This window comes from Cantharellus anzutake (genome assembly GCF_015039405.1).
Source record: "Cantharellus anzutake strain C23 chromosome Unknown EI90scaffold_15, whole genome shotgun sequence".
NCBI classification, from domain to species: domain Eukaryota; kingdom Fungi; phylum Basidiomycota; class Agaricomycetes; order Cantharellales; family Hydnaceae; genus Cantharellus; species Cantharellus anzutake.
Window position 1 is genome coordinate 938,436 of NW_024066965.1, and position 14,537 is coordinate 952,972.

The window sequence follows — 14,537 nt, forward strand, 5'->3', positions numbered from 1 at the left end:
GTTCAGTTAATTTACATCCTTGTGAACCTCTAAGTCCATATTCACATCAGTCTTCTGATCTTCAGCCTCGAAGCGTTCTGTAGGTGCAAATGTGCTGGCAAACTCCGAAATCCAAAATTCGCAGGCCCAAAACTCAGACGATTCAACGCGCGCCCAAGGAGGCTATTCAGATAGTGGAGCGATGCGGAATTTTTTGGATTACCAATTTTTACACTGATGACTAAATAATATTGAGGTTTCGTCACGAAAACTGGTACATATGGCTCTAGAGATCATGAGATCATTCTCCGAAGTCCCGCAACCCTATGCAGGTGACCAGCTTTTCTTTACGCAACTCCGGAGTTGATCCCCGGACATCAATCCATTGCACTTACATAAACAAACAACAACAACAACAACAACATATTTCGGCTAAACTGGAACATCTCTGACATGGTACATTACGCTGTCGCCTCATGTCCGTTTCTGGGAAAGATTGGGACTTGCCATACTGGCTGCTACAGCTTTCCGCTCAAAGCAGCAGGGGATAGTTGGCTCTCCAGAGTGTCAGGCTGGGGGTTTGGTTCGCCAGTTTGTTGGTGTTCTCCAGGACCGCTGATTTGTCTGCCTTGTTGTTTGCCTTCGCGCCTGCCTCTTCAAAATCCGTGATTCGCATTGTCACGGATTTTGCATGAGCGCGTACGGTCACCAGCTCCTCGTGCCTTCCAAGACCTTCCAATGCATCAGCGACGCGGGAATATGTGAGCTGAAGCTGACTTGCGTAGGGAACAGGGTATTCGGAATGAAGCTGGCGATAGTATGATAATGATTCGTTACCCGTATCAAGCGCGTCTACATAGCACCCAAGGCTGGAAAATTGAGTTGATAGGGTTTCCAATGCCAAAGCTAAATCGGGAGCATATGACGTCGGATGGGTGACAGATAGCGAACGCCAAAGGGAAATGGATTCCTCAACGAGAGGAAGCGCTTCCGCAGGACGACCAAGGTTGTAGAACGTGCTGCTGAGACTGCGGAGTGATCGCGCCAAACCTGGGGTGTGTGATGCTGGAAGAATGGCAACTAGCTGTCGCCAGAGGTGGACACTTTCCTCTACTACCGGCAGCGCCTCGGAATGCCTTTCGAGGCGATTGAGTGTCTCGTTCAGAGCGTTGAGCGATCCAGCCAAGTCTGGAGTATATGTGGTCGGTCGAAAGGCAACTAGTTGACGACCGAGTTTGACGCATTCTTCAATCGCGGGGAGCGACTCGGAATGCCGTCCGAGCGTGTCAAGGGACTCGTTAAGACATTTGAGTGATGCCATCAAATATGAGATATTTGAATCTGTTGGTTTGATTTCAATATCCATATTGTGGCGGCAGAGTTTGACACTTTCTTCAATCGCCGGAAGGGCTTCGGAATATCGTCCGAGATTGCGGAGTGTCGCGTTAAGATCACGAAGCGAGTGAGACAACGCTCCCGTGTACAATGTCCCTCCAGTGGCGACTAGCTGGCGATAAAATTTCACACTTTCTGTGATGGCAACGAGGGCAGCGGCATGCCGTCCGAGATTGGAGAGTGACTCGTTCAGCTGCAGGAGTGAAAATGCAATAGTGGAGGTGTGATATGTAGTCGGATCAACCGCAACCAGCTGATGCAAGAGATTAACAGTTTCTTCAATGGCCGGGAGCGCGTCGGAGTGTTGTCCAATACTGGAGAAAGACCGGCTAGCGAGGTAGAGCGATTCAACCAAAACCGGGGTGTATGATGCTGGATGAACGGCAACGAGCCGGCGGCACAGTTCAACACTTTCATATTGTACCAGGAGCGCCTCAGAAGGCTGTCCGAATCGGATTAAAGCGTCCCCATAATTTCTGAGTACTGAAATCAAGTCCTCGTGTATGATGAATGAAGTCGGATAAACGGCAACTAGTTGGCGATAGAGTTTGACACTTTCTTCGTGTACTGGGATTGCCTCGTAATGACGTTCATTGCAGGAGAGCACCCAGCCAAATACTCGGAGCGATGAAGCCAAATCGAAGGAGTATGATGTCGGGTCTATGGCGACAAGCTGACGCAAGAGTTTGACGCTCTCCTCGATCAATGTCAGCGCTTCAGAGAACAGTGAGATGCTCCGGAGCGAACAGGCAAAACCGTGGAGCGACCGAGCTAAATCTAGATTGTGGGATGTTGGGCAAACGGCGACGAGCTGGCGGCAGATTTTGACGCTTTCTTCCGCTGCCCGCAGTGCGTCGGAACTCCGCCCGACTCTGCAAAACGACAATCTGAGAGACTCGAGTGATCGAGCCAAATTCGGGGTATGTGATATAGGATCAAGAATAACTAGTTCGCGCCAGAGCTTGACACTTTCTTCGACCGCTGGGAGCTGCCGGGAATCCCATCCGAGTTTGTCGAGTGATGACTGAAGATCCCCGAGAGATGTAGCTAAATCTGGGGCATAGGTTTCTGCGTCCACAGATGCGAGACAACGGCAGAGTGCAAGGGAATCACTTGCTAACTCGTGTCCCTCCTGAAACCTGGAGAAAAAATCCAAATTCCTCCTCAAATTGTTGAACACTTTGACCAATTTGTGGACTTCTTTCTTTGAGCACATGTCAACACTCAACTGAAAGAGCATAAAAATGAGAATGGTTAAGAAACGATATTGACGTTTCATACCTTGGCCCACTCAGGGAACGATGATATACTGATGTACCCTTCCGTTCTCACACAGACTTCCACCCAACGAGTTATTTGCTGACTGAGAAATATGCGAACTTCTACGTTGAGCAGTTCCAGCACGTCTGGAACTTGATTGAGGTGATATACAATATGCCGACATCCGTAATGGAGCTGTTCAGACAGCATTGCCTGAGGAATGGGTGGCAGCTTCTTCTTCTCCGGCAAGTCGTTAACCAGGCCCAAGGCCTCCACAGAGGGTAGATCTTCATTCAAGATTTCGATGCAGCGCATGGCCATCCTCGCATTCTCCCTCCTCGCATCCACCACAAAATGGAGTGTGTGTGATTGTGCATTGACTCGGTCCATGAGGAAGTCACGGAACGAGTGATGTAGGATACGAATCGGCGTGTGAGGGTCCTGAACCCCTGATAGGAGGGGTGCAAGTTCGGCTAATGTGTGCTCAACAGGAGACTCCAATTGTAATGACAGAATGGCAGTCCAAGCCGCAATAGATAGTGGCTGTTGGGCGATCAAGATGGTTCCTATCACAATTGGGAAGTCGTGAGTAAAATCTTCGTCTTTCCAATTACACTTCTCCAAGATGCTCGTATACAACGCATCCATCATCTCTTCAGCGGAAGCTTTCGATCGGTTCGTACCAGTATCAAGCAGTTTCTCCAGCATCCTCATGGGAGCACCACTTGCCATCTTCATGTAACGGAAAACGGTGCTAACCCAAATAAACAAGCCACCCGCTCGTTCTAGTATCGATTGTACCATTTCATCCTCTTCCTTGAGTTTGGGCTTCAAACTAGGATGCACATCCTTCAGTTCGCGCAGTTGCGTACGAATGTAGACAGCACAGTCCCGTATGTTAGCATCATCCGAGAGATTGATGCCGAGGCGATCGATAGGGAATTCAAGTGAGAGAAAACGATCGACGAGATCAAATTGCCTCGAGGTGACAAAGAATTTGATGTTGGATGGTAATCTAGGTACGTCTTTCCGAAGTATATTGGCAAGACGCGGGAACGCTTCCTTGTCGCATTCGTCCAATGCATCAATGACGACTACCATGGGTCGATCGGAGGATAGTGGCCTCAGGTAGAGAGGTTCAGCGACCAATTTCTTGAATTGCATCGTGAACGGAGCAGTTGTGAGAGTCGGATCTTTCTGAAGAATGGATGTGATGAGGGACCGGTACGCAGGATCGTGAGCCGCTAGAGATCTGGCCATGCCACTGAACATATTGTCTGGACGGGATTGCTCACCCGCCTTGAAGAAGAAAGTCGATAATAATATACCCTCTCCAGCGCACTCCTCCGCGATGGAATGGGAAATGGACGTCTTGCCTGCACCGGCCACAGCAGTCAGAAGCACTACACGTTTCTCGCTATCCTCCGTGTTGCGACACCAGCCCATGATACAGTTGAGGAGATCTGTTCTGGTTCCGGGAAGACACACCTCAGTTGAATCGTGGTGGGCAACGATAGGGTATCGGAGTTGGCTGAGAACCGAGGAACTCTCCACCTCACGAGTGACATTTGCCATGACACCAATTGTCAAGTTGGTCTTCACCTGCATGATCGCAGCGACAACATTAGAACGTCCGCATAAATTCAACAGTGATCAAGCACCATTACCTGAAATGTTGTCAGAGCCTCGTTGAACTCTCTCCTCAGGTCATCAATCTTTCCTGGGTCCTTCATATGGAAAAAGAAGTTGACGACAGCAGACCGTCTTTCTCTCTTTCCACGTAGTTTTTCGATTTCGGTTTGAATGCGCTTCAACGCCCTACAAGACGCCCATGTTACAGACTGGCAGTCTGTATGTAGAAAATACTGCCTACTCGCTCATATTTGTAATGCTTTCCATCCACGGCTTTGCCTCTTCGCCCGACGCATCATACGAGTCGATGGCTGCAACCACATCAGCCATGGTGTCGACGATGTGTTTTCCAAATTTCTCCCATTGTTCCTTATTCTCTTTGAACTTCTGTACAGTACTGATTGTCAGCTTTAGTTCCTGACGTAGTATAAACTGTTACCAACGTTGACCTCTTCGAAGATAAATAGTGCGATACCGGCGGCGGACTTTAGAGGAGGGAACGCACCGGAAGCAGCATTGATGGCTGAGAGAATTGGAATGGCGCTGTGACCCCCTGCGGCAAGGAGACCGTCAGTCTTTTGCTTCATTGACATGGCGGAGCGAATCTGTGGATGGGGAGCAAAGCGTGAACGATTGGATGCGCACTATAAATCCTCGAGCAAAGACTTCCCAGTGCGGGGTTCGTCCGAGACGCATCAATGGATGACCGAACAACATTGTTTGAGCAACGCTGTTGGCGCTGGTGGCTGAACTGTTGCCTGGTGGCTTGTTTCCCTCACGCCTCAAGCCTATTAGGGTTCCTACGCAGCGAAGCTCCATTCAAGACAGACATCCCGCCTCCGATACCGATGATTTTCGGGCAGAACCTGAAAAACAAAACGCTGCGGCTCAAACCAAGTGGAGCAATTAGAAAATGGTGTCGCGTTTGCTTGTGGCGTTCCCTAGGCAGGATCCCAGCCTCTACTAAAGTGGTGTTCCCTCAGTCATGTCAGTGGGTACTACTCAGACACTACCACTCACTATAAGTATACGCCAAGCGCTTGGGCTTGGGCTGTTAGATAACTTTATAGCGTTTTCTTAAGGCGTTTTCACGCCGCAAACACGAATTCGAATGATATCAACGGCTTGTTAAGAGTTCAGTTAATTTGCATCCTTGTGAACCTCCTTCTAAGTCCCACGTCAGTCTGATCTTCAGCCTACTAGTAAACACGAAGCGTTCTGTATTCGTTGAGAGGCGGACGGATAGCCCGCAAACCGGAGAAGCAATGTTGATGCCGGTGCCCTGATGCCGATGATTTTGTTGACGAACTCCGAAATTCAAATTAAATTCGCACTTTATCTTTTGTCTCATTTCTCTCTCAAAACTCGATCACTTTTGGCGATTCAACGTGCGTTGGAAAGTGCCCAAGTAGGGCGTTAAGCCATTCAGATAGCGGAGCGTCGGATTTGAGAAAAACTTTAATTTTACACAGATGACTAAATAGTATGTATTGAGGTTTCGTCACGAAAACCGGTACATATGGCTCTAGAGATTATACTCCGAAGCTCAGATGCCCCCACAACTCCCGGGTTGATCCCAAATCCTTTACAGGCATCAATCCATCTAAGTGCCTTGCACTTAATGCATGGAATAGTCTCAATAGCCTCGCAAACTGCACAGGATCCTTGATGTAGCTGTCAATGAGGAAAGGCGTTTATGAGTGGATGTTCTCCCTTTGGTGGCTGTAAGCAATTGCAAACCACCTACTAGATACTATTTCACTTACATCATACTGTACACATCACGCTAACCCGTGCAGACCTTTGTCTAAGGCTCTGAAGGAGGTGTGGGCTTCGAGTTTGCCAGCGATTAAACCTGGGCGTTTTCCACATTGTGAGGGCTGTCCAACGTGCGTGCCTTGTGCAAGGGCTTATCGCCTCAATAGGAGGGCTTTGCAATGGTGCTGCGAGGGTCGGGCGGACTTCTTCTTGAGCCAAACTAGGTGAGCCGCTCTGTGCTCATACCCTGTTAAAGCACCAACTCAGCAGGCTTCGGCTCGGTCGGGATGAAGATTACATTGTCAGCGCAAACATAGAACGCCTTCCTACCATAATGGCCCAGCATAATTGATATCTAACTGCTAACAACAATGTTAACTAGACTAGTCAGTCATAGACGTAGCGCTTGGGCGGCTACACTTGTCCCTGTTAGGATTGGCAGTCCAATGCCGATGGTGCCGGTAGTCTGTTGGCAATCGGTGCAGTACTGCCGGTGTGGTGAGATCGAGACACATGATATAAGGTTGTTTGTCTCAATTTGTGTGGCGCATGACGACCGGACGTCTGTTTATCCTTGCCCAGGGTATTTGAGGTGCTTGTTAGCGGAGGAGCGCGGTATATTTCGCATGGTTACCGCGCTCAGGTATCTCCCGCACTGCTGATAGTAGTTCTATATGGGTGAGACTATCGATGTCATTATTGCCGTGCAACTTACCTCGTATATATAGGATTGATGGCGCACGGCCGATTCTCAGAGGGGTCGGAGATCGATCTGATTAAGTAAGAAAGATGTGGGAGCTAAGTATCGTGGCTTGTCTCCAACAAACAAGCCCCTGGTTCTAACTCGTGTATGTCGGCATGGATCATCTCCCCAAGCAGCATCCCCTAGTCAACCCAAACGGTGCATCTGTGCAATGCATGAGGGCTGGTCCGTTTGCACATTGTATTATCACGCATTCCCCTCCGAACGGGCAATGCCGGCTGCACTCTAGCGGAGATTTGGCCTCAAATCGCAGTGACTGCTTTTACAGGCAATAGATGCACACACTTGGATGCTTAATCTGTGAACTGGATGAACTTGACCCCCATCGACAGGCAACCGTGAATTGGGGGTTTCGATGTGATTGCAGCCCACTTGCCCCCATCCACCGTTCCCTCTGCATCTCGTGTGCGGATCGAATGAACACACGGATAAGAAGTTGACCAGGCTGACACCGTCCTACGTATGGCTAGTGCGAAGGAAACTGCCGAATCTGCAGAAAACACATCCATTCGCCGTTCCGCCGAGCAGGACATTGAACTCGCCTAAGGCGTTTGCACTTTGCACTACTGGGCATCTAGTGAAAGGTAGAAGTTTCTTCCTCGCATCAATTATGTTATCACGCCGCGTAACACTGGTTAGGATTTCCTGGAGCATGGAAGCATCGATGATTTTAGAGCCTCCAAATCGGACTGGAGGGGATTGCACTTGGTTGCAGATTACTATTTTGGTCCCCGAAAAAAAAAACACACGCTCTGGCTGTCGGCTGCGATCACAATAATGCACATATACGTCCGTGATATTCCGCCTTGTCGGGGAATATTATTTTTCATAGTCAGACATGATACTGGAATCGCCTATATAGCCTCCTGAGGTTGTGCTCTTCCTCCCTCCTTGTCGCATATGCCCAAGAGACTGAGGTTAGCACTTCCTGCTTAACGTTGACTAGAGCATATATATTTACTCAAGTCATGCACGCTCCCTGCCCATAACAGTAACACAATGCGATTCTGGAATCTCTTCGGCCCAATCGCTTTGCTCCCCATCGCCGCAGCTGATTTCCTCGTTGGCACAGTTGATATTTTCCCTCCTGAAACCTCGAGCTATTTTCAGGGAGGTGCGGTTAATGTGTCCGACAGTGAGCCAAAACGTAAAATAAAAGTGTTGTTCTTGGTTAACATTTTCTCAACAGACAATTGCAAAGCTGCCGCAACCACGTACGTCGGCGCGTTCGTTTATGGGGCGGACATCATGCAGTTCAAGCTTTGCGAGTCTACAGTTAAGATATTTAATAGTTCATTATGGGTGCTCGTTCTGGACGAAACAGAACTAATTATAAACGGAACATGCACTCAAATCCAAAAGCCCATAGACGACGGGCCTTGCTTCACTGATAAATGGTCGCAGGTTTCGGCCACGTGGACTGCTGAATTGCTCTGCTCATCGGTGGTGTGCCTAACGGGGGAGTTGGACTAATCAATGACACACTTATCCACATCGTGCAGATGATTGTCATCTGCCTCGCGCTGTACAATCGGATCTGCGTTACCGCGGTCAATAATGTATGTCCTGCCATCCGCCCAACAACGGAGTGAACAGAGGCTGCCCATGCATAAGTGGACGAAGATGACAATAAGATTCGGGAGTGTCTAAGTGTGTCTAAAGTGGGGGGACACTCGAACTCAACTCCTGTCGACGAAGGAACTCCCCAGTTCCGATTAAGAGGGAGATAACTTCCAATTCGAAAGGAATGGTGGTGTGTGTATGTTGCATAATGAGGAGCTGCCTCCAACCAGTGCGTGCGTGCGCACTGCAGTACCAACTACTATTAGCATGATGAGTCTTCCCCCAAATTTCCAACGAGGCGTGGGATCTCTTCGGTAGGGTTTCACTGAGATATAGAGTGACATGGAGACGCCAGGGAAACTTTCAAAAGCGACATGATATTTCACCACGCTTGAAGTACACGAGTAGCATTGAAGAGTTGGGGGCGAGATTGGCCATCACACGAAAGTGAACGACGTCAAGACACGCATACCCCTGAGGTACAGCGAAGGGTCTTCGGTACTCTAACAGGTCATTTTCAATCATGTGGATCTTGTTCGTTACCCCGCGGTCGCGTGACGACGCACCATGCAGTGCGGCTCCCCTATTGTAATCTGCATAAAAGGGGTCATCAGGACGGGAATGAAAGGGGGTGGCGTCGGGTTAGCATATAGTCCTCGGGGTTGTGGCATCGGGGGTAGGTGTCATTCAATCATCTTGAATAAGAGCTGGGAGAATGGAAATAATCGCTAATCACAATATTCGAGATAGATGCCAAGGGAGTTCCATTCCCTAGCTTATTTGCCAAGGAATACTTACTGTCAGGGAACCAATGCTTGGTTCTCGCCCGGCCGTTCAACTTACAATTGCTATCCTTAGCTAGCGTCAGCGATTGCATACAAATAGATAATCGGGATTCTATGTAAGAATCCGTTGCTCAGATCTAGCACATGCCAAGATGTACGTCGGGCGCGTTTAGCGGAGTTGTCCGAATGATATTGTAATACTGTAATACGCGCGTTGCCATCCACACTCCTGAGATTACTATTTGGGTACGCACCGGAATGCGCGCTCCGACTGTACAGTCGGCTGCGATCGCTCTGCTCCCCATCGTCACAGCTGATTTCAATATCTCTTTTTACGCTGACGCGCTCACCGAACCTGAAGGGCATGCGCTCCCTTCGCACATTGGCGGGCCGAAACGTAATATAAAAACATCCCTCTTAGCTTAAGTAAGAAAGACCACTAATGAATCATCCTTTTTTCGAACTGGTTCGCAAAATTTTGCCTCTGAACCGAACCGAACCGAACCACGGTACCCCTACCCGGGCAGTGGTAACGATATGTCTGTAGTATACGTGAACTGAGGAAAGACATAGAAAGGTAACACGACCTACTCTCATTCCTCCCACTGGATGCACTTTCATCTTGCGAGGATTTACTGGTCACGGACAGACAATCGTTGTCAGCTTATAGGCCATGCCTCATCAACCTGCAAACTACGAGCCCACCCCCCCAAACCTGTTACTGAGAACCATATGCACCTGTATACCTCGCACACCATCTCTGGCAAGCGGTACTGGCAACTAACCGCCGTTGTTTGTCTACTTCACACACGCACGCACACACGCGCACGGGCCTCACCCTTGTTTGGATCTTCCAATGTTCTGTCACCAACTTGACTGCTCGATCAAACATTGTCTCTATCTACATACTCCCTCCTAACCATCCCTCCACCTCGTACTTGTGGTCTGTTGCAAAAGTGTCTTACGCGCTTCAGCGGCGCGACCATATCACCCTCGCTCGCACTTTTTGCGAACTCAAATTCTTCACCACCACCATCACGACACGCCACTCTACTCTTCTTTCTAGTTGTACACGTGTGCCATGCTACAACTAGGGGTGCTAACGTTCGCGAGCCAGAGCTCTCACTCCGCAAGCGCCAATTGGGAACCACCTAAATCCATTGGGGATATGAATACCTTTCATTGAAACCTTTCAGTGGTCGTGGGCTGAGATGGCGGGTTAGGGTGAGTGAACATACGGGGAAGAATGGAAGGGATGCATTCCATCAGGTATGTGGGGAGGTTTCTTTTTCGCGCTTCCCGAGTCCTTTGGCTGCCGTTATGTTTCCAGGGACTGCTTTTTTGATTACCTCCCCTCAGACCGGCCCATGTCGTTTTGTGTCATCTAGTTGTGGCAAACGGGGATCAATTATGCCCAAGAGAAAGAGTATGCTCCGATACCGCATCTCTGCGTTCCAGCGCTGATATAGCATCCTCAAGATATTGCAGATATAATCCTGACCTTGCCTCTGCGACATCTCTGATGACTGTCGGTCGCGTGAATCAATCCAACATTGAAATCGAATGTTGCACAAGAGTATGGTCACTCCATTATATATTCCCTCCACCAATATCCCCTTGGACGGTTATCGTTCTGTCAATCACACATCTCTCAACCATCGATCCCTGAGTAGGATGGGTCATCGATATCGGCGAGAATGATTTGCCCTCATCTCTGTTCATCGAAGTGGGTGTCAAATCATATGTCATCGATTCAAAGGATTGGATGGTGGTATGTCGCCGATCACTCCTTGTTCGAGTCAAAATTGCTCACAGAATACACATTCCCTTAGCATATGTTCACCCAACACCAATTGTAACTCGAACCAGCCGCCATCAGGCTATGTATTACCGGTCAAACGGTTTCAATGACGGGAAAAGGAGGGACGTAAGGGGACAATGACCGACTTTTCCTCAGCTTGTAGTAAAAGTACGTAGGTGGGGGGGTGGACAGGCCAGACGGTGGTCTTTTCGGTCCCCCTTCCACTATTTTATAGGATATGTCATCAATTCCTTCCTATGCCATAATGGCTTAGCATAATTGATATATTTATAAAGATAGGAATGAGCAACGTTTGAGTTTTTGTTCTAAGAGATCCTGGGTGAGATGATATGATACTAGGCAGGTTACCAACCTCTATTGAATGATACTATATTGTCGGGGGGAGTGCAGAGTAGTTGTTGAAAGGCACAGAGAAGATAGGGAGGGTTGCGCGCATTGCACGAAATCCTTGCTACCATCTGGCAATTGGGAAGATCGAAAACGATCGTCGCGATAATCAACACTCCTCATACCACTGGATCTCGATCTCGGCGAAAGCAATGTTGAGGACGTGACGAATTGATAGATATGACGAGAGACTGTGGCAATCCGGTGCTGTTCAATGGTATTAAGATGATTGCAAGGTGGAAAGAACGGGCGCTGCCAATGTTGCGGGGGATGGGGGCAGGGAGGCGAAGGATGATCAACTCAGTCCCACCGTGACAGAAGCAGACAATCGGATTCCTCAACTTCTGTACAACGGAAGCGTTTCGGCCGGACTTCTTAACCATACTGGTGTCGGACTCGGACTCCTTACCGTTTGACTAGCTGGAGCGGTCCATCCTGACATGGACATCGAGCTGGATTCGGGTGCGAGGTACGATCGGCCCTCCCAGGACGCCGCATAAGGTGGATTGTTATTAAACACTGGGGAAGGTGGGGCACGAGCTTCGACAATGATATCGTCGGCATGACCAGCATGCCCCAGTACAGACACGGGGGGTTGGGGGTCGAATTTAGAGAACGGAGCCACTCCTGCTTTTGAACGATATTTCAATAATTTCGGTTAGTCTCATCAGTCGGTCGGTGTCAAGATGAAATTCGTACTATTTGTTGCCGCCCTCTCCCTGTGAGCCTGAGATGGCGTTCTTTTCTGGGATCGGCGGTATAATACGTATGCTGCAATGACGGCCAATGAAACGGCAAAGAGTCCGCCTATCACACTTCCCGCAATGGTTCCTGCGTTGGTAATGGAAGGTCGCGCTGTCGAACGAGTGCCCGGCGGTGGCGGAGGTTGGGCATGAGGTGGAGGTGGACCAGGCTGGCTGGGTTCTGCAGGCGCGGTCCAAACCTCTGCATAGTCAATAGAAAGGATATTTGGATCGCTAGGACTAGTGGCCTCATTGGAAACGATAATGTTGGTTGAAGGTGATGATCCGTCGTTCAGCCCTTCAAAAAGGCACAGCATTTGTTGATTTGTTGGGTTAGCGTACATCCCTCCATTCCCAATGATTGTTCGGGGCCCTTCACCCCGCGTCTTGTTCACGACGCACTTGTATGGCCCATGGCCTGGCCCGAGTTTTCCGTAAATTGCAACTAAATCTGCGGTGGATGGGACGATGAGAGAGGTCAGAGCGTTGGGCTTTTGGGCTGATGATAGCGTGGTATTGTATGCCTCCGGTTCTAGATATCCAATGGTCCACGAAGTCGGCTCAGGGAAGTACCGGAATGCAGAGGTGGCATCGGTGTTATTAGAGTAGGTCGTATCATCAATAAGCACTTGAGTTGAACCATTCGTTATAGATGTTTCCCAGATGATAAAGTCAATGTCAAAATATCCTGGCCCCGGGGAATTGAGAATCGTCAATGTATGATTCTCAGACGGAAGGTCTGATTGCCCAAAGAGGAGGACTTGGAAGGCACCCTTTGGGTCATGACCATCATAGATGCTCATCCCCCCATCTAATGACACGGTATAATTCCCATGGTTGTCACGTCTGGCACCGTAAACCCATATCCCAGTTCCAAAGAAGTCAAAGGTCGCACTTGCCCCTGGTGTAGAGGATGTCACAGCAGTCCCATTTCTATAGAAATTGGCGGAAGGATCGTCGGCTGCGTATACAAGTCTCCAGCCCGCTGTGGAATATTGTATGAGAGAATTTGGAGCATCTATCGTGAAGTTTCGTCTCATGCTGCACGTTCAAATAGAGGGGATCTTAAGAAGTTGTACTGGTGATAGGTAGTTATGTGACTTAGTACTATGGGCAGTGAATATTGGACGCGTGCGCGCGTCGATACGGCGGGGTTGGTTGTGTCTGGCCGGGCCATCACTTGATGCATGTAACAATGGTAGTACATGCTGAAGCTACAGCCACATTGCATTCTGTTGGGAAATACTATGCCATCGGTGCACCCGGACCGGCTACGCTTACCAACCTCTATTTACCGGGAATAGAGGTCAGCTTTTGTTATTTATTTATTCCGAAGACCTCAACACCGAGCATCGGCAATTGGGGGTTACATTCAACCGGTGGCGTCCTGGCCTGCGGAAGAGGCCAAGTCTAGGGTTGGATCTCCAGGGTTGGCCACAGCGGTGCCACGACCCTAATGACCTCTTTGTGTGATGCCTTTTCTTAGCTCGATGCTCTCAGAACCATTGAAGCGCGCTAATTAGGATTGCATCAACTTAGGTAATTGAACTACCAAAAATTACTCGGCCCATCTGCGCCATCTCGCGCGAATTCCAGGATACAACTCCTAGCTCAGAAGAAGGAAACAACGCGGATCTTGGGAACGTCAAAACAAAAGAACGACGGTTGCCACATATATTGGCGATGGACTCATCCGGTGCATATTATTTGCGCGTTCGGGCTCTGAATTCACCGGCGCAAAATGGTTGCCTTGGGGCGCGCAAGGTACCAACATCTGAATGTAGATGATGGAATCCGCGCGCGACCATTATATATGGTGGAGAACCCATCAGTTGCTGATGGCCTGACCTCCGTTTCACACTGCATGGTCGTGACTGGTGTAACATCAATCTAATGACACTGGTCTGGGCATGGCAGTACTTGTTCTAGCCGCACAATCGGACTGCATGGGAACTAAGGCTAAGGCGTTTGCCTCCACTGAGATGTATAAAAAACAACAGACGCAAGCCCAACGCGCGATTTGCAAATATTTCCACCCTATCAAAAACACGTTCCTACTTTGTTGCGAAGACTGGAGATGGGGCCATGGGAATGCTGATGAAGAACGAACGGGAAATAGGCTCAAGAGTCTGCGCATCCTGTTCTGTCAAGCGGACCCGCCCAAGGTTCGATCGGCCATGCCATACTTCAGCGGTCTCATCTTGCGTATTCTTGGATGGGGCCACAGGCTTCTTTGGTCGACAGCAAGTATGGAATGAATTTATTTGCTGGGGATTTGAAGGGGTAAGTAAGGATGATCGAAGGGATAGCTAAGTAATCAAGACGAGTCAGCACTTCAAGCGCAATTAACAGGCGCCACCTTAGAGCGGCGCGACGTGCAAGTGTGTGCACTTGAGCATCTACTTGCACTGTCGACAACCCACAAGTTGGGGGATCCACTATCGCTGGTA

At 49.2% G+C, this 14,537-nt stretch overlaps 4 protein-coding genes across 4 annotated transcripts; 2 read left to right on the forward strand and 2 right to left on the reverse strand.

Moving 5' to 3' along the window:
- Positions 1 to 367: 367 nt before the first annotated feature.
- EI90DRAFT_458255 (uncharacterized protein) lies at positions 368 to 4,723 on the reverse strand. Its single transcript, XM_039067642.1, has 5 exons — positions 4,710 to 4,723; positions 4,512 to 4,653; positions 4,302 to 4,452; positions 2,656 to 4,236; positions 368 to 2,602 (listed from the first exon to the last, which is right to left on the reverse strand). Exons 3-5 carry the CDS (start codon positions 4,365 to 4,367, stop codon positions 512 to 514), a joined length of 3,738 nt encoding a protein of 1,245 aa, XP_038918231.1. The 5' UTR covers positions 4,368 to 4,452; positions 4,512 to 4,653; positions 4,710 to 4,723; the 3' UTR covers positions 368 to 511.
- A 1,611-nt stretch (positions 4,724 to 6,334) lies between these two features.
- On the forward strand, positions 6,335 to 6,873 carry EI90DRAFT_3049985 (uncharacterized protein). Its single transcript, XM_039059732.1, has 2 exons — positions 6,335 to 6,682; positions 6,740 to 6,873. Exons 1-2 carry the CDS (start codon positions 6,396 to 6,398, stop codon positions 6,750 to 6,752), a joined length of 300 nt encoding a protein of 99 aa, XP_038918232.1. The 5' UTR covers positions 6,335 to 6,395; the 3' UTR covers positions 6,753 to 6,873.
- A 337-nt stretch (positions 6,874 to 7,210) lies between these two features.
- Positions 7,211 to 8,364, forward strand: EI90DRAFT_3049990 (uncharacterized protein). Its single transcript, XM_039059733.1, has 3 exons — positions 7,211 to 7,704; positions 7,780 to 7,922; positions 7,977 to 8,364. Exons 1-3 carry the CDS (start codon positions 7,688 to 7,690, stop codon positions 8,258 to 8,260), a joined length of 444 nt encoding a protein of 147 aa, XP_038918233.1. The 5' UTR covers positions 7,211 to 7,687; the 3' UTR covers positions 8,261 to 8,364.
- A 2,871-nt stretch (positions 8,365 to 11,235) lies between these two features.
- On the reverse strand, positions 11,236 to 13,375 carry EI90DRAFT_3050000 (uncharacterized protein). The gene is made up of 2 exons (XM_039059734.1): positions 12,044 to 13,375; positions 11,236 to 11,974 (listed from the first exon to the last, which is right to left on the reverse strand). The coding sequence occupies exons 1-2, from the start codon at positions 13,125 to 13,127 to the stop codon at positions 11,682 to 11,684; spliced, it is 1,377 nt and encodes a 458-aa protein (XP_038918234.1). The 5' UTR covers positions 13,128 to 13,375; the 3' UTR covers positions 11,236 to 11,681.
- Between the last annotated feature and the right edge of the window lie 1,162 nt (positions 13,376 to 14,537).